Source organism: Mya arenaria, chromosome 13, assembly GCF_026914265.1.
Source record: "Mya arenaria isolate MELC-2E11 chromosome 13, ASM2691426v1".
Lineage (NCBI taxonomy): Eukaryota > Metazoa > Mollusca > Bivalvia > Myida > Myidae > Mya > Mya arenaria.
Genome location: NC_069134.1, coordinates 3,588,440 through 3,609,096, shown reverse-complemented (window position 1 = coordinate 3,609,096; position 20,657 = coordinate 3,588,440). Strand labels below are relative to the sequence as shown.

General features: G+C 35.7%; 1 protein-coding gene across 1 annotated transcript; it reads right to left on the bottom strand.

Moving 5' to 3' along the window:
- Positions 1-170: 170 nt before the first annotated feature.
- On the bottom strand, positions 171-19,616 carry LOC128213688 (transportin-1-like). Its single transcript, XM_052919689.1, has 22 exons — positions 19,498-19,616; positions 15,722-15,797; positions 15,143-15,399; positions 14,789-14,919; positions 14,540-14,621; positions 13,103-13,225; positions 12,235-12,414; positions 10,976-11,074; positions 10,515-10,593; positions 10,014-10,339; positions 9,528-9,677; positions 7,900-7,974; positions 7,510-7,596; positions 7,131-7,238; positions 6,846-7,004; positions 6,451-6,538; positions 6,197-6,295; positions 5,900-5,995; positions 4,483-4,558; positions 3,150-3,324; positions 2,688-2,806; positions 171-2,378 (listed from the first exon to the last, which is right to left on the bottom strand). Exons 1-21 carry the CDS (start codon positions 19,594-19,596, stop codon positions 2,699-2,701), a joined length of 2,673 nt encoding a protein of 890 aa, XP_052775649.1. The 5' UTR covers positions 19,597-19,616; the 3' UTR covers positions 171-2,378; positions 2,688-2,698.
- Between the last annotated feature and the right edge of the window lie 1,041 nt (positions 19,617-20,657).

Sequence of the window (20,657 nt, the reverse complement as noted above, 5' to 3'; positions counted from 1 at the left end):
CTCTTGTGGTCATGTATACCACTATAAACCTTGGTAGTCTTTAAGCCTTGGTAGTCAATCACACATGTTATAAGCAAGATTTTTGCATCAGTGGTGTGCAAGAAAAACTGCCTAGAGCAGCCTTCTCAAATCTTCCTACAATTGGGATAATCACAAATAGAAATCCACAATGATATTCACTTTTATTTTTCATGCATGCTTTTAAAACGAAGTATAAGCAACAGTACAGAGTAAATGAAAGACTTTTAACTTAAGAATTACAGGTGTTTGATAACATTGAAAGACTGTTCAACAAAGGGTGCGCACAGAAATTATTTTTTTACTACCAAAACTTCTTCACAATAGCGCTTACAAAAAGAAGTTGAAGATGTACAAGACTAATATCTAAACAATGTTTAATGCAGACATTGCAATTCTGTGTTTAAAACTTGCTTTATAACTTGAAGACTTGATGATTCCTTCTCAAGGTTGGTCAGACACAGTCCCACAACATGTACTGGACATCATCACCACAAACACGGTTAAGGTACCATTTCATACATAAAGACAGTAATACACGTAGTTCCAGTAAATATTTGAATTTAGAGAATCTTTCAAGATGTCAAATATGATGGTGTGAACATACAGGATAATTTTACACATAGGAGACTGTCTAAAATCTACAATTTTACCGAAACTCTTAAATGCTAATAAAACATTTAACTTATTTTATCATGTTTCATCTTATGCATCGAAAAGTAAAAATCGAAAACAAAATGATTATCTCCTAACCATTTTGTCATTATCTTCCCTTTCAGTAGAATGTCATTATCTTCCCTTTCAGTAAATTGCAATGTAACAACACTTCCATGCTGAATTTTATGACCTGATCAAGCTAATTTCACTATTTTTGATTTGGTATAAATTATTTAATTTTCGTCTTTTGTATATACACAAGTGTATGGAGATATTTAAGGGAAACCAAAGTAATTTGACTGCATGAATAATGATGCTTCAACTAAAGCTTAAGATGTTTCCAGAAATTGGGGCCATATTAATGTTTTACCTAGGATTAAACACATTCAATATGTAAGATTGGACAAGCATGCCATAATACTTCACATCATCAATGAGTAACTATGTGCTTCTTAACAAACGTGTGGAACAAGTCTAAACATCCACTGAACATGATCATGATATATCTGATCTAAAAACAACTCCACAGAACAGTTCAGGATAAACATTATTACAGGGAAATACCAGAGCCAAAGCTGATGTATTTCAAAAATACTTTAAACAGATATGGCATGTAACAACAATGTTAAAATGTAACTGTTGTAAATACGTACAATTTTATTAAAAGCTAGGTATGTTTTTAAGCCATACAATTGTGAAGGATACACGAATACATTTTTTTATTAAGATTGACTACACTTTAATTGGAATCTCTACCAAGACTGTATTTAATAGTTCAAGCTTTTGATGTCTAACAGCGAACTGCAGGAAAAAAGATCACCTCTTTTCACTATTCCAATGAAGTCTTGCTTTTTATAAAAAAAAGTCTTGGCTAAGATTCGGTGTGTTTCAAGAGGAGATACTTGGTAGGCATGGCTTGATATTGGACAAAATGTCCACCCAATTTTACCCTAAAAAAATGCCAGAGTTGACCTAACTTACCCAAGGTGCCCATCAGAATGCGATAACCTCCCCACGCGACCATGCAAAACCAATTATCTCCTGACTTAAAGCACAAAAAACGGATGTTGCAGCCTAAGTAAGGATGAAATGATTCAATGTGATATCTTTCTGTCTGTTTTAGCACTATGGTTGATTTTCATTTAGTTCATTTTTTTTCACTCAGCGTTCAAAGTTGCTTATATTGTGAATACAATTTAGCAAGTTCAATCTGTTCTTTAAACTCTATGCCAGATTAGCTGGTGTAGGATTTTGCTGGTATGATTGCTGGTGTAATTTCATGGTTTTATGGCAAAGCCAATACAGACCAGGTAACTGATGGTAGACTGCTTTGATGTGTTGGAGATGTTCAACACCGAAGCTAGCATCTTCCTACGTCCAGATGACGAACAAACCGACAGCAGAGCTATCTGGATGATGATGGTAACTTATGCAGGCTGAGAATTTAAAGTTTCCCACCCAGTAGTAGTAAAACGCGTGCCCACCCTTAAGTTCGCGAAGGTAATGCCACAGGTCCGCGATGTGTACCTGCAGCTATCCCAGGATTCCCCAGCGCGTAGACAGAGGCCCGGCCCCCTGTTCCCCTCCCTCCCTTCCCAGCGCGAAGTCGACCCGCCCGCCCGCGAGCCCAGAAAGGCTGAATGGAGAGTTCCCTCCCACCTCCCGCCCAAATATAGAGCTTGTCCACCCAGAATACCCCGCACCTGAAATACACAAATTTAGTCATGTATAAACTTTGTGTTAACATTTACTGTATATATGAGATCTTCTTTGTCAGACTGAACTAAAATCTCAGTACATGTAATTAAGGTGTTTTAAAATAACTACAGAACAACTTTTACAGTCAAGATGTAATAAATTATATGTTGTGAAAGAACTTGTACATAAGCAAAAAAAAGAACTACAATGGATGTCACCTTAAAGATGATTCTTATAAATATGTAGGGACTGATTTCATTGAGAGCAATACAATGAGTTAACCATAGTTAAGCATCGAAAAGCTAACCACATACCCAGAAATTGTTCACACCGCATAGTGGTGTGCCAGGCGCTCTCTGAGAGGAACTGGGAACTGGTCAGAAAACTTCTTCCAGTTGTCTTCCCCAACCTGGTCCTTGAAACCGTGCAGGATCTGAAAACACATGACAGTTTGATTGGTTAGAGGTTAGTCATCTGGCTCAACTTACAAGCATGAATAAAAATATTTTCTGAAGGAAAACCAGATGCAGGCCTGAGGTATATTGTAATAATTCATTTGCCTTACAAACTTCCAGTCAATAATGCAAGAATTTCGTTATTTTCAAACATTTGAATGTACTTTCTTACTCTCTAAGAAAGAATAAATAAAATTTAATAAATTATCTGTAAATTTCGACAATTTAAAATGTATACATGACAATGGGTATTTTCATATTCACCGTGTTATACATGTGACATATAAAATCATCATCATATATTTAAGATCTATTGGCCACCTTGTAAAACATCTCTTTGAGGTCCTGTTTGGGGTGTACCCAGGAGGCAACGGCATCACAGAAGAATATGAAGTCCTGTACGACCCCGCCAGGGTTCACACTAATCATATGACACACACCTCTAAACGCAGAGTCCTTCTCCTCGTTGTCACGAATGTTACGTAGTGACGTACACCTGTGTCAGCAAGGAAGCATGATTATTTCCGAGTGACTGCCTTGAAAATGAACTTTATCTTACATGTAAACCAGAATGATATTAGACAAGTCCCCTGACTAAAGTGCCCATCATTTTCATAGTCAAGATCACAATATACTTTGACCTTCTGACCCATAAATCAAAGTGTCATCTACTGACCATGACCAATGTCAATAGTAAGTTTAAAGATTCTACAACACCAGACATCCAAAAGGAATTTTATCAGAAAAGCATATGTGACGCTGGGAAGAGTAATCCCTCTGTCTGTCAGGCACCACAGGCGACACAAATACTGAATTACTTCTGTATACAAACAACAAATGTTAAATACAATATCAATATCTCTTTTAAGACACATTCATAATGAGCAAAATCATATTGACACAACAACACAATTGTTACATATGTTGATAATTGAAGTCTTGTGTTTCTTACACAACATTAAATAAATTAAAACATAGGTAAGAAAGCACACTGTAATTTATAACAGTTCCTTTAACTATATGTTCACCACTATGCTATGATTCAAGATACATGATACAGACACCGCCAGACCTCAAATTTTCTAGTGACAAGATAAAAATTTCAGTCAGACCAGACAGAGTTGCCTAACCTACTATTTTACGGTGAATAAAGCTTCTATTCAGATAATAAGTCCCCATGTTCTAACCCAAAGTATCCCCATGTTCTAACCCAAAGTATCCCCATGTTCTAACCCAAAGTATCCCCATGTTCTAACCCAAAGTACATATTTCATTATGCATTAAAAAGTTTAAATTCCAGGTTGCACACATTGGTTGTTTCCACTATGCATCAGACAATGCCGATGACGTGAAAAAAGAAGAAGATAATTTTCTTTCATAGCCGGGGTTCAGTGCCATTTGTTTCAGAATTATACAGAAATAGATTTTGGAATTTAAGTAGTAATTTTTAAATACTGATAGTAAACCAAATCATGTTTTTCATCCCAATTTTAATCGGACAGAAGGTCCGATCAGGTCTTAAAATTTGTCTAACGTTCAGGATTTTTACCAGTCAAGCTCGATGGTCTGACAGGTTTGGCGATGTCTGATGATACATGATACAACATTCAAATACACTTCTTGAGGTACACTAGATGGTAAAGGCATTACAGACCATTGTCGTATGAACTGTTGAAGATTGGGTGCCACTTCCGCGGGACACACGAGCCCCAATCGACCTATCGTGATGGCTACATTCCCCAGTGGAACAGCAACAAAGAAGAAAAACAAGAAAACAACAAATAAGTAACTCAACAAACCAAGCACACGCTATTTCCATTCAGGGGTGGATCATTCTACATGTATATATATTGTACAGATACTGTGAAATCATTAATGTTCGTGGGGCATTAATGTTCATGGTTTTCGTGGGTTGGGTGAGCCACGAATTCAAGATCCCACGAAATATAAACCCTTTATTCACTTTTTCAATTGCCATGTTATGTACATAGTCTAGTTTATTCGTTACAGAGGCCACAGTAGTGAATTTAGGGATTGTTTACTCAAATATTTGGACCTTCTCGGCATTTTCACAGTTTGCAAAATTCTTAATTGGCATTCAATGGCTTCACCTTTCTGTATTTATGATCAGGGTACATCTTCTTTTATGACCTAAATTTCCAACTAAATCGATAATTGACATGGGTATATGCACTAATTGGCATGTTGTACCACTTTAGCGAGTGTGATAAACCGAGTGATTTAGAAGACGGAAATCACGGGCCAGCGCGTGGAGTTAATGCAGACGATCTAGAACTATAGCAGTTTCGATTATTTTTTATTTTTTTCAAAAACGAAAAACCACGAATTTAAGTACCCACAAAATTGTAATTTTTAGGGAAACCATGAAATTTCCTGCCAACGAATATAAATGATTTCATACTATAGGAGTTTGCAGCCTGTAAAGTTTGTTTCTGGGTGCATATGGGTGGAACTATTTTTCTTCAAAAGAAACAGGTTACATGTGCTTATTTATGTGAATCAACCCTTTATATTATAAATACTTTCAAATTAATACATAATTTATAGGGAATAAGCATTGGCTCCAACAGAGAAACAACCTCTTTGTCCTTAAAATGATACACCCACACACCAATAAACAACTTAATGTCACATAAATAATTATTCAATAAATGCAAAACATAAAAGTTGACCTTATTAAGACTAAACTAAACAAGGACCTTTCAAGTTCCCATTTATTTAATCTGTTATATGTATGCTTGCTACATTGAGAGGCTGATATACCAGAACAATATCTATGTATCATGACAGGGTGACATTCAACATCATGCTATATTATGAGCCATCAAATCACTTCTCAAGACACTAAATGTAACAAGATTTACAACCGTAAAAAGTCTTAAATGATATCAGTTTGTACAAACATTATCTTACAACAAAACTGCAACATTTTGTTTACACATTCAGGCTTTTTAATCAATGTTTTACTATCTATCAATTTTGATTTGGTTTAATATCCTCCCTTGACCGAAAGTTAAAACAAAGAACATGCAGTGCTAGATTTAACCCACCTGTATTCTCCAGGAGGGTTTTTGGAGTGTTCGGTCGATTGATAATCTCAATAAGATTCCCGAGTACAACTGGGACATACTCCTTCATATCAGGACCTGAAATACAGGACATTTTAAAAAAGTTACAGATCATGCATGCTTTCGTGGTAACAGTACATGGCTCGTTGCAACAGCAGTACTACATGTTTATTTAACCTCAGTATGATATATAATGTGTTTGAACCTGCATTTTAAATTGCTATCAATACATAATTTAATAAATATTCTTAACAAATTAAACCCCTTCTATGTACTTACCCATTTTAATGGAGATTTCTCCGATTGCCCAGGTGGCGTTGTTGCATACAGAGATGTACTCCGGGTTGAGATTGTGGCCCAATATAGGCATGAAGTCACCTGTAACACATACACATCAACTTATTAAGATTTAGCAAAAAGTAACCATAAGTATAAATGCATGATTTTAAATAGAACACATATTTTTTTAATTGTGAGGCAATTAAGGTTTTATTTTCATCAGCTAATGAATGACACCCTCAGTGTGTACGTACCTATACACTGTTTGACATGCTGGAAACAAGCCTTGGTGAGATCTCCCAGCAGGGCAAATGAACTCTGTCGAACCTCGGGCATCGGGTCCTGATATGAAGCATGACCAAAAGTTTAAACATCTCGGCAAGAAAAGGAGTAGCAACATATATGTATATTAAATTTGATACAATTACACATGAGACACCTATATGTATCACTGGAAGTTTTACTTACATAACAGTCACAACAGTCACACATTATGCAAAACACATTTACAATAGTTTTCTGTTCTCATATTTTAACAGTCACTGTTTACATGCAAATGTTTCATTGAGAAGCGGCACGATTTACTATGGAGTTAACAGACCAGAGTAGACCAGCCCCCTACCCAAACGCCATGGTAGGTGTGCCCTACCTGCATACACTGGTAGAGTAGTTTCAGTATGTCACTGTTGGCCACTAGTGTCTCGATCTGCTGATTGAGGCCTTCTGCCAGTCCAGACAACAGGTCCAATGCCACGATCATGAAGTCCTTGTCAGGGGGGTCAAACTGATCAGGACTCTGCATGCTTGCCTGTAAATTACATACAGGTCAAGAGATGTCATACATGAGAACATTAATTCTTCCATGTCAGATTAAAGACCTGTTCCAACAAAAGGCGAACAATTCAGCATCTAGGTATCTCTGACAGTTACTCACCAGGTTTTGTCCGAGTGTCTGTTCCACAAGGGAAACACACCTTCTGTAGACAGGCTCGCAGTAGGGCAGAAATCCGGACTGCAGGGCAGTGGCCACACTCGACAAACACTGCAATGGCAATATGTAATACAATTTTGAGCTTGTTTTGTTTTTTCCAAGACATTTATCATACTTTTTTATACAAATTCAACCATACAATTCATCAGATCTTGGCATACTTTTTTATTCCAGCTAAATCAGAGAACATTTGTCTTCCTTGTGTATCAGTAAGAGAGAGTTCAATTTCTCATCATGTCAGCTGGAATCATACTGCATTTGCATGCTTCTCTTATTCAGCCAAAACAATGATTATTCTAAAAATGACCAGTCAACAACATACCTCGAGAAGGGGAAACAGGTCCTTGTCCTCATCCTTCAGAACGTTCCACTTTTCTATCAGGGGTGGCATTAACATGCTCACATACTCCTATAACAGATCCAAGTGCGAGTTAGTGTATAAATATCCAATGAAATATTCATCTTGCCTTTGAAGTGCTTTGAGGAAAAAGGCCAATTAAGTACTACCCAAACATTGATCGAAATACGTACACACTCTGCATAGGTTAAATGTTTGCCCAGCTTGCTCAAGATTCAAATTTTGCACAAGCCGGGGTCAATGGTTAATCCAAGTCTTTCCCTACAACTGCTCAATATTTGCAGAACCTGTTTCATGTATGTTACGCAATATTGTTTAGTTCACCATATATTTAAAATGACAAGGTTGACTCACTGGTTTGTTAAGATGGTGACCCACGGAGTCTGCAAGAGTTCCAATGGCATCATAGAGGATCAGCAGGTTCTTGTGCTGCAATAGGATAACGGGTCAATTATGCCACCCTCACTCAACTAAGATGTAAAACTGAGCCTTTTAGAAAATAACATGTATACAGGAAAAAATATGGAAAGAAAATCAGTTTGTTCAGACAGAATACATGCAGACACTCATTGTTTGCCTCGTGTGCTATGATGTCATCACATCAAACTAACTTCACAGGGTATGTAGGTGTAAAACCTAGAACTAGCTAACTCTAAATAAGTAATGAACTCATATCATGGGAAAGAAACACCTTTAAATATATTGAAAGTTTACATTTTTTGTCCAGGTTTTAAAAAGGTCAAGAGTGCTGCAGAAGAGGGACACGGCATCAGGATCAAGTGAGAAAAGGGCACATTGTATTAGGCTGAGAAGATCTTAATACAATTAAACACCATTCCTAGCATTTTTTTTTGTTCAATTTTATAGTGTTTAATTCATGTTATATAAGTTTTTAAAAGCAGAATATGTGTTTGTTTTAATCAAACAAAAGAAGTAATAAACTCTATGGAGAGAGAAGGGTGCACAAACTGGTCTGCATTAAGGCATTAAGGTGCCAGTTTGTTCAGACAGTACGAATACATGCAGACACTCATTGTTTGCCTCATGTGCTATGTTGTCATCACATCAAACTAACTTTACAGGGTATGTATGAGTAAAACCTAGAACTAGCTAAGTTTAATAGACTTCATAAGAACTAAACTGATAAAATTATAACTATTTATAGCTTTGCATTATGTAGTGTTAGCAGATCTACATATGGAATTATATAAAATAGAATATTCATAAGCCTGACACCTTAAAAATTGTACAAAATGTAGGGTTTTAGCAATGTTTTAAATCGAACAGAGTGCTGCAGAAAGGGGCATGGCATGCAGTGAGAAAAGAGCACATTGCGTTGCGCTGCAAAAATCTTGAACACTATGAATTTGACAAAAAAAATGTTAGGAATGATGTTTAATTGAATTAATATTAGGGTTTAAATTCCAGCTATGTAAAGTTTGCATTGTATGTATTTAAGTACAAAAACATTATTTGACAGTCTTCAGCATTTAACTCTATGAAGGCAGAATGACGCCCATGATGGACTCCATGAGAACAGAATGGTGTTACAAAAATACGGGTAAAGCAACTTTTCATACCTCTTAAGCTAAAACCATACAGATGTTTACAAATCACACACCCATACTACATAGACTAGACTCTCAAATTCTAAAAAACTTAAAGAGGAATGTCTTGTATACACCAAAGTATATGAAGAGCAACAACAGTAATAATGCCAGTTTGTTCAGACAGTACGAATACATGCAGACACTCATTGTTTGCCTCATGTGCAATGTTGTCATCACATCAAACTAACTTATTTTTACAGCTTTACAGCTTATGCTTAACATTTAGATTTCAAACTGTAAATTACACATCACATATTTAGTAAAAAAAAAAAAAAAATACAATGCAGAAAAATAAAACATTTTCTCCAAAAATAGATTATGGAAAAGCTTTTCTACCCCTTAAACCCACTCATGAAAAAGGGTTTTGTTTACCTGGTACTTGCTGAAGGCAAATACGAGAGTCTCGAGTATAAAGCCGAGGTAGGGCACAAGTTCTGTACATGCCTCCTCCTCTAGTGTGGCAAACGCCGAACATGCAGCCTCCTGGACACGCTTGTTTGCATCCAACACACGCTTCAACAACTGAATAGGGAGATACAGAATCTCAATTAGCTATGATTGTACATATTAAAATTTGCTCAAACATATTTTCATACATTGGCTAAGTTCACCTACATGTACACAACTGATCTGACAGCTCAGACAAAATGTTCTCTTCCTAACACAATCAGTAAGAGAGAGTTCAATTTTCATCATGATGTCAGTATATACAGAAGGCACATTGATATTCTCATCTTTTTTGTGTTCCAAATCAAAAGTAATGTTTGAATAACTAATCCATTTTTTTTTTATATATATAGGTCTGATAAGACCAAAAAAAAATTCAAGACAGGACAACAGCCACCAATCAGTTTGTACCTCTGTCATGAGTGGTTTCAGATATTGCTCATGGGGCTGGCCGACAACCCAGTGTGCGTATCGACTCAGGGTCCAGCATGTTATGGACCGCACGAGGGCCTTCTTGTCCGCAAGGCAAGTGATCAGGTATGGTATGAGCTCAGGCAGATGTGGGATCATGCCGTTCATGCAGCCCTCCGCAATGGCTCCAAGCACAAGGATGCCAGACTCCTTGATCTCCCAGTTTGCGTGAAACAGAATCTCCTTCAGTATGGGAAGCAGGACAGGCAATATGTCTTCCCTAAACACGTTGGCCAGAACGTCCAGAGCAGCTGCCGAACACTTACCTAAAATTCAGGTATTTTAAGTAATATTTCCATCCCATCATATAAATAATTTTCAATCCAGATCTACTTTGTAACTTTCATAAATTCACTTCTTGTAAATAGCTAAAAAAGAAGTTGCCAGTACATTAATTTCAATATTGCTTGATCAAAATTAATCTTGAGAAAGGAAACATACGGAGATTCCAGTCCGAAAGACTGTCATCATCATCCATGCCATCATCATCAGAGTCCCCTTCGCCATCACCATCTCCCCCCTGAAACACATGGTCATGGTTATGGTTATTTTCCCCCCCACAAAAAGCAGGTGTTTTTTCTTTCTTGGGTTATGGTTATTTTCCCCCCCACAAAAAGCAGGTGTTTTTTCTTTCTTGAAGACCTTACTTCTAGACCTGTTTTTTCAAAACAGAATCTACAATAGTAACTAGGTTATTAAGTATGTTGATAAGATGTCTTTGAATCCTGATTATGAAACTGCTATCAGACAGTACGAATACACAGCAAACACTCATTTAATCATGTGCAAGTTTTGTCATCATTTAGCATCTTACCTCAGCAACTTATCTCAAATATTTACCATAATTATGTGACAAAAGAATCAACATTTGTTTTAACCCCCAAGAAAACATGATCCCTCACCTCTCCTTGATGTTTCTGGTTGTGTGACCTGGCGCGATGGAAGCGTGGCTTGATGTCAGACTCCTTGTCTGGCACCATTTCATCATCCTCTACATCACCCTATAAGAAACAATACAGGGGTTAATAGATTTGTTCAGGTTCATTATCATATCTCAAGTTTTAAATTTAGTAATAAGGCTTTATGTATAATCAGACAACGCGAAAACTTTTTCTTCTTCACAGGACATTGCGACAGGTAAACACTGAAAGTTTACCTGTCGCAGCAAATTTTTACCTGTCGCAATGTTACAAACAGTATTCAATTACATCAGCCTAAACCTTGATTTTAAGCCTCTTTTTTAAATAAGTTTTGTAATTCCCCATTATAACAGGTTAAGATCTTTTTGGTTAGATTTGTCCTACAGTGCTATAATAAATTACAAAAATCTAAACATCATGTAAAAAAATCAATATTCGGATCTTATGTCATAATTTTTTTCTTCCCTTGCCTCCCAAAAAAAACTCATATCTGGTTCGTCTACCCATGGAACAGCTAGATCTTACTCTTTTAATTCATCTTTAATTAAAGATACAGTACGGTTATAAAATGTAACAAATTGTACTACAAGTCAAACTCAGGCACAACATTTATGCAAAAACGAAAGTAGAGTTCTTGTTATTGGCAATGTTAAACAGAGCGGAAAGAAAGTCAGCTTGGTATATAAATTAACAGGATTGCCGGGAACCACTTCGCCGAAAATAAATACATACGGAATTTTGTAATTTCCGAACATTTCCGTAAAATAAAAGGTATTAGAGTACGAGCTGAAATCGGAACCTTACGCGTTTTATCGGCTTTAACAGAAACATGTCGAAACGGGGTTTACAAATAGTGATACACGGATTAACACGCTGAATAATCATGATATAATAGTTAAATATAACTCTGAACATTTATTTAGAAACTGAAAGTAAATTTTCCGAAAATTAAACGGTGCTGACTGTAATTTTTCACCGGACATTGTGACCGACCAAAACAAAAGTTTCGTCGGTCAAAATGGAAATATACCGGACATGTCCGACGGACATTCGCATTGTCTGTATAATTTGCACAAAATCATAAAAATAGGTGATTAACATTGAATGCACAAGGTGCAAGAGGTTTGCTCAAAAGATATCCTTGTGTAAATTTACACCACTTAATAATTCATTTAATTGAAATTTAATTTTTACAAGGAAACCAAAATAATACACCGGGGTTAAACTGAACACCACACTACCTTGAGAAGGATAATGTCGATCTCGCTGTACTTCATGCCCTTGACAAGGATGGGCACAAGTTTCTCGATGTGTGGGGTCAGCACCTCCTTACAGATGGGCTGCTCTGCCAGAGACAACCAGTACTCACAGGCCTCCAGCGCCACCGTGTCATCATCGTCAGTCGTACGCATCATCATGTACTAGACAATATATGTATACAAGATAGCATTACTATTTATAAACCTAAGCCGTATATAATTTCTGTAAATGGCATTGCCCTTCATCATTTATGTCTTGTATTTACAAGCTTCAATCAGTGTTATAACAGCCTAAACAAAACATCTGTTTTTCTGTTAAAAAAAGAAGAAAAGATTGTTCATTAATACATTTTTGTACAAATCATGAACACACTGTTCGTATAGGCAGAACTATTTTTGTTGCAATGTTTGCATATTCATTCCAGAAATGGGAACATTTATTTCTAAGCGTTAAGTTTGGACACAACTTAACTATCTTTATCACAACAGGGTACACCAAATTGGACCTTTTAATTTTTAGGCAATAATACCATTTTGGTCACCAGTAAAAAATTAAGACTGTATCAGGTTACAGAAAACAAACGTATTTCTTTTAAGGACTTGTGCTATAAACACTTCAAATCCTGAAAAATTAGCAATGCTGAAATTAGAACTACTATTATGTTACACTACACTGTTTTTCAAATTCATTGAATGTAATAAAACAATCCTTAAAAAAATGAGAATAATTTGAGTTATATAGGCATATAAACTTACATGAGATCAGTTTTAGCAAATATCAAGTAATTTCTACACAAATAGTTTAACTGCAACATATTTCACACAATCATTCTGAGCAATTATATCCTACCTCTATGATGCTGTTGATGTGGGGCATGAGGCGGTCCATGCGCACCTCCACCAGCATGACGAGCGCCCGACACACATTCTTACGAACCTCCGTGTCATCATCAGATGCCAGATAAAACAGGTTCTGGAATAACAAAGGCCAAAAATTACATGTGAAATATATGCCATAGTACCAAACTGCAATAATTACACTCCTGTTGCAGTTCAACTAATCTTTAGTTGAACGCATTATCATTTCAATTCCATTTATATTCTAAGTAAAGAAACATCTTTGGAATACTGCTATATATATATATATTTGCAAGTATATATATAAATATATTTATATATATTGTTACCGTATTAAACAAATTATTCTAGTTATTGGACGTTACGTTATTGCTGAAAAGGTAATGCAATAATGATAAAGCAAGTGACTTCATTGATGCTGCCACTATTTAAACAACTATTTCAATTCGGAATTGTGGTTCATAAAAAATACTTGGGTCATTCGGACTTGTGGTGCACTGACCAATGTTATAAAACGTTTCTCACAATTTCTGAAAAACAGTAAATATTCAGCCAGCAATCACAATTAAACTCACACAAATAGTTTAACTTAATCATATTTTACACAATCAATCTGATAGTGTTGTGCCGATGATTGATGATAATCGACAATTGATCGGAAAGGCCTACGTCAGCGACAATTGATAGTGAAATGTGAACAATCGATTATAGAAACAATGGACATAATCGCTACCGACTACAAGTAAAAAAATGTCATGAAAATATGTTTTGTTTCTGGTTAATGCTTGTTAATGTTGAAACGTAAAGGTGTTACTAATTTAAGTTATCTAGTCATAGTCTTATCAATTTAGTAAGTCACTACAGTACCTTACTATAAATTTTCTTTGTAATTTAACTGTTAAAAAAATTGGTTCTCACCTTTTCATGTTTGTTATCATGATTTTTAAAAACATGTTACCATTTACTTTTTACCATGTAAGAATTTAGTTTTCTCAGTTTTCTTAAAAAAATGTTCTTGTAGAACATAATTTTCAACTGCTTGTTGAACTTGTTACTGACTGATTATTAAAAAGAAATTGATATCTTCCTTTGTGTTTATTCTACACATGAATACAATACTAAATGTAAGACAAAAAATAGAGCCTGTGCTCTCATGTTCTATAATAGTAACTTGTAAACATGAAAGGATAGTTGCAATCTAAATAAATAATGTAATTTATACAAAGAAATGTACAAACAATTTTGTAAGGGAACATTGGTGCTTAAAACTAATGCATGTACTGTATCTGCATGCCTTAAATATGATGACCAAAGATAATTAAGTAATGATTGAATCGATAAATAATCGATCATTGATTGATCGGTTTCATAAACCGATTATCGATAGTATTTTTTGTGTCCGATTCCCATCACTAATTCTGAGATGTACCTCAATAAATGCATCTATGTGGACCATGAGCGCCTGAGTTCTGCTGATGATGAACTGGTTCACGCACGCAATAGCATGGGACCTAGAAACAAATAGCAGCATGATGACCTCAGTTAAAAAACATTGCATACATCAAAAATAGCACAGTTGCAAGTTATTTCTTTCTATACCAAATTCTAATATAGAAATCCACAGAGAAATATGAATATAATGATTTTATCACATTATTTTTTTTTTCAATTCATATACCTGATTTTAGGGCTCTGTTGTTTGAAGAACTGTAGAAATTTGGGGATGAGGATGTTGAGGGGTCTGCTGGGGTCATTGTCTAAAGCCTCCGCAGAGTCCTCACAGATCTTCTGCAGGGCTCCAAACGCTCCCTTATAAACAATAGAGAAATATTCAATGCATGTCCTGTCTTTAAACAAATAATGACTGATTATCAGATTGCGATTATCAGATTGCATCAACTAGTTATTTCATTAGTGAGCGTGTATAAGTAAATATCTTATTTTTATGGAGACTCAAATCTTCATGTTTATAAAAAAAGCAGAAAGTAACATAAGCATAATTATAAATGTTATGAGAAGATGTTATACATACCTCACACACATTATAGTCTTCAGAGTCTAGACATTGGCAGAGTGCAGGAAGCAGCTCTGGCCAGTTTCTGAGGTCTCCCTTGGCAACTATTGTGGTAATCAGGATCCCAATGGTGGCCCTGATGAGGGGAGAGGGGTCTCCTATACTGTTTAGGCATTCCTGCTTGATGAATGAGGAAACCTCGGCAGGAAATTTCTCAAAATGGGCTCTTACATTATTTTTCAAAATAAGCCCACTAAGGGATCTGGTGGGATCATCTGGAAGAAAATAATTGTGTCATTGAATTAGAATGTTTAACAAGTCATTTTCTCCATGTCTAGACTAGGAATAAGATCAATGAAATTTATATATATATATATATATACTTATCAGGAAATCACAATGTTCTGAGGAAAATTAGAATTAAATAATACTGAGAAGAGATCTTGCTTGTTGCCTAATGCGGTCTTGCTTGTTGCCAGATGAGATCTTGCTTGTTGCTGGATTTAATGCAGGATTTTGTTTGCCTTTACTCCGCACTAACTATTATAAAACAATCAAAAAGACAATCACTAAAGAATTTTGATCATTGTCACTCACCTTCATTTTTCAACTTTGTCAGTACAAATATCAAGTAATTGTTGAAATCTGGAAACTTGTTCAACTCCTCTAGTTTCTGGGAAAGAATGTTAAGGACATAACAGCCCTACACCTTATTGTGTTCTTGTGAAAGAAAGTTGGTTCTAATTTTTTATAAAAATAACCATTGAAAATCATCTGGAAAACTTGTTTATCGAAGATGGAAAAACTTCAACACCCAATTGTGACAATTTATGTTTCAGAAGTTACATTTCCAGTCAAACCATTCAGTACTTACGTATATATTTAAAGGTATTTTGACCATATTTGTGCGTTATTTACAATATTATATGGAATTCTGTGCATTTTTGAGCTGCAGGGAGCTTAAAGCTGCCTCTCACAGATTTAGCATTTGTACAACTTTTTTATTTTTTGTCTTGGAAATAGCAAATTACATTTTTGTGTAAAAATCTGCAAACCCATACATGTGTTAAGGTCCCGGACGTCCGGGATTGTCCCGGAAATCGTATCTCTGTCACGGAGGGTGCATGTTTGTCCCGGAATGTCATAAAAAAGAACGAAAAAAGTAATCTCGGTATCGATTATCTTAATTTTACCAATGTAAGTCAGCTATTTTGCCTGTCCGGGACACTGGTCGTAAAACACAGGACATGCTGACACTAATCCGTTAATTGGTACGTGTGTCGTCGAGGTCATCATCAATCACTCAGTTGATCTATTGGCCTATTGTTGTGCTTAACGAGTCGGGGAGGGTTCTTGTACTATACAAATTCATTGTTTTCATATGAATTTGTTTGGTCTTATGAATGATAGCTTTTAATTGATGAATTGATATTTTTCACACATTTTACCAACAAACGAGCATGATGGTAAGTTCAAAGAAAGAGACAAAATGAGTAAAAAAACAAAATTAAAACACGGAAAACATCCCATATTCCATTCAAATTTCAAAGTCGATACGTCGTTATACTTTCAACAACTTACGCGTCTATAAGGAATTTTAGTGTTTTGAACTTTTTTCGAACTATCGTGTATTTTCGCTGATATAAAACTGACAATATGGGGTTTACAGGTGGTTATATAGAATGCTTTAATCACGTGACCATGGTAAGTCACGTGATCGCTTTATACAGCCGATTGGTGACACGTCTCTATCAAAATTATATGCATCTCCAAACGGAAAAAAGCTCTGGAAAATATTGTGTGTCATAAATTGCAAACGTTTTAAATGTGATGAAAAAATAAATATTTTGTAACGCATGTTCTCAAAAACGCGAGAAAACAGGTGCCCGTATAGTTGTTTATTTCCTGTTTTGATGAAATTGAAAGAAGACTGCATATCCTCCTGGTTAGCACTTCATTTAAAGCCTGGGAAAATATCTGGTGGTTTTATTTTTTCAAGAAAATGCAGGGAAAAAAAACCATGTCAAGTAAAAAATACGTCTTGGCAGTCAAAATAGGCAGGGTTCGAATTTAGCCTCGCATACTCGCAAAATGCGAGTGACATTTGGAAATTGCGAGTGACTTTTATTCAAGCTTGCAAAATTCTGCGAGTGGCTTTTTCTAGACCACAAAATGTTAAAAGGAAAGTAGAATAAACATGAACTTAATTCCGCTATGTAGTCGAGTGTAAACAGCCTATAAGTGGCATGTTTACACTACCGGTATAAAGAAGACAGTACGGAGTCACGCTCTAGTAGGTTTTCAAAAATAGAACAAATACGGAAAAGGCCGAGTTTTATCTCGAATCTTTCCGGGATGCTCCGAGGCGTGCATAATACAAAGTAAATACGAATGACGTAAAATCACCTAGCTCAATCATTGGCTAAATTTAGCGCTTTTGCGCACTATATGTTAACCCCATCATCCTTTGAATATATTTCTGCCCAACCGTCAAAATGAATAGACTTCGTTGATCGATATATTTCATGGTCCAAAGTATCCACGCTACATTTACTGTTGCTTTTTTATTTTTAATTTATAATTTTATTGTTTTTAATACTTATAGACTTAATGAAATCTGTAGCGTGCTTGTCAAATCGGTATTAAATTACCCGATGGCGAGGGTAAATATACAAAGTGAACAATGTCAAATTATTGGAAAGCTTTGTTATCAAAAAGCTGCCAGCATCAGACGAGTCTTTCCATACCATACTCCCCAAATTGAATAAGCCATCAACAAGTTCTAGTAGTCAAGTCACTCAAGATTGATACTTTTCAATATTCATAATATGTCTTAGGTGTTAATTTCTACTTTAATTAGACAATATTATAAGGGAAAAAGCAAATAATAAAATTGCAAGTTGATTTGTCATTTTGCGAGTTGCCTCAAAATGCACTCGCAAAATTTTGCGGGTGCTCCTCAAAGTTAAATTCGAACCCTGATAGGTACATTTTCCCGACGTTAAAAAACGTCTAAAATAGCCCCAGATATGCTCTAAAATGCACCACAGACGTTCCCCATTTAAAAAAATCCGGAGGGGGGGGGGGGGCATGCCCCCGAACTCCCCTAGTGTACATTGACATTACGACGAGTGTCCCGGAATCGACCCAAGAAATTATCACATGTATGGCAAACCAATGATACAAGATTGCTGACAAAAGACCAGTTCGCAGAATTCCATATTTCCTTTCGAAAATTAATGTTTTATGGCTTAAAGCGTTACTAACGATTTAAGAAAAATCAATAAAACATAAAAAAATTAACTTAAATATAAAAATATGTGATCTAATTTTTTGTCAGCAGTCATATACAATTGGTGTCCATTAATATTTTCGCAAAAATTGGCTCGTTCCAAGACAAAATATAAAAAAGTTGCCGCACATTCAATCTGTGAGAGTGCAGCTTTAAGGCCAATATTATACAAATCTTAACAAGTTTGATTTGTAAATTGATAATCATTGTTGTTTGGAGGGCACCTTTCCATAGCTTTTACAGATATATTGTTGATATAAGCAGAGAGTGGTGATTTCGCTAGCAGGTTTCTGGTGTTTAATAAAAAACGAAAATCCAGTTTATTTTTTTAATTTGAACTGAAGATCCAGTGACCCTCTCGACTGATTCATACCAATGTAAAAAAAAAAATTCAATTGTACTTCTACAATATTTAACACCACATTGTTAAATAAAAACAAAAGTTACAAATAAAATATTTTGAGCCAATACCTTCTCTAATTACACTTGTGTTTCATGAAAAAAAATCTGATTCATCTGTCAACAAAACATTTCCTTTTTGAACTTCCTAGCCGGTGCCCATTTCTTTACCGCTCAATATACTTGGCACAAGAATTTGTTGTTCTTGGCTAAGAAAAATACAAGTGGGATATGGACAGTCACCAGAACTATAATTGTCAAAGGCTCTGAAGCGGCTTTTTATATGGACTAGAGCATATACCAAGCATTGGAGAACTAGTCTTGATCACTGAAAGCTATTTCTATCTCTACCAATATGGGGAGAATGACCTACCGATCTCTGCAATATATTTATATATTATTAGACTGGTGGTATTCATTTTTTTTTCACTTTTCTCTTCCTACAGAATCAGTCAAGATTATACAAACTCATTGATAGACTTATATACATTAGAAAATAAACTAATAGGCAGAATGTTTCAGAACAGTAAATTTCTGATACAAAATTCTTATTTTTCAGGAAAAGAATTATTGCTTTTGGTTTAGCGCGTTAAGACCACGTGCATTTTCAAATGGTATTTCTCGAGAATTGAACAGACACAATTGACAACCATACGTCGAGCTACATTACTGGAAAGGATACTTGTTGAACGGCTCTCTGTGTGGCATTATCTGGTGACTGCGATTCCTTTAAAAGCTGTAGAATTTGTCTCAATCCATTTTCTTCTGGCTGCCACGCCATTTTGGATTTTTGATATGCAATAAGTTCCGGTTCCTGTCAATTTAGTCCAAAGATATTTTTACCCAAAAGAAGAAAAAACATAATTTTTATTGTCGACCACTTTTCGAGTGTTGTTTAGTTTTATCTGGGACCAATACCAATCGTACTCCCAGGTTTTATTTACTCATTGTACTTTTTTTAATTTAATATCAATATTCTGAACTGAACACAGATATCAAACTGAAATAGCTTTAGTATGTTGATATTGGCAGAAATTTGCTTCAACAAAAGTTGTAATTAGGATCAGTTAGGCCTATCAGTCACTTTTAAGTATGGATTTGTTTAAAACATCTTAGCTACAGGTTCAAATCAAGCAATGAATAACTCTTACAATTGGCGTTCGCAGACCTTAACAACCAGCGGAGTACTTAAGCAATTTTAGCTCCCCAAAGCCCAGTGGTTTCAAAATCAGGAATACAATTAAAGACTAAACACAAAGCTACATGTACTTCTTATTGCTTAAACTGTGTTGTAATTTCACTGAATGTTGGCGCTCATATTTCTAATTAATTGTTCTTGACTGAATTTTTCAAATGTTCTTTCCGGAGGTGACACACCTCCCGCTCCAATCCCATGTAACATAAGGACCAAACCAATCATATCACACTACAAATGTACCTCCGTTTAATAAGATAGGGCTGACTTGGGAGAAATCTAAAGCAAGTCTGAGACGTGTTTTCCATCCGAGTGTTAAAATGATTAAAATTAATTAAAATAAGAGTGGTTATCCACATTTCCTTGAACAAAGACTGATATATTTTGGTTACTGGTAAACTATTGCACGTTAAGAATGTCTTGCTAAACGGTCACTCTGCTGGTTACCGCCCTCGGCCAGTTTCTCCATCCTTACACCATCCACCAAGTACATGCGATCCAAGATGGCGGCGCCCATGTCAAGGGACAACAACAACCGTCGACAATACATCTTGCTAGAATTCATGCTTGCTCTTACTGTACTGTCATATATTGCTTATATGGATGAACCAACATTGTCCAGTCTCACATCACTTACAGCAGTTTCT

Coding starts and splice junctions, on each gene's coding strand:
- LOC128213688 (XM_052919689.1), bottom strand. CDS start 19,596: ATGGCGTGGCAGCCAGAAGAAAATGGATTGAGACAAATTCTACAGCTT. Junction 14,622..14,788: donor CAACAGAGCCCTAAAATCAG/GTATATGAATTG, acceptor ATTTGTTTCTAG/GTCCCATGCTATTGCGTGCG. Junction 6,539..6,845: donor TACTCTACCAGTGTATGCAG/GTAGGGCACACC, acceptor GCTTCATATCAG/GACCCGATGCCCGAGGTTCG.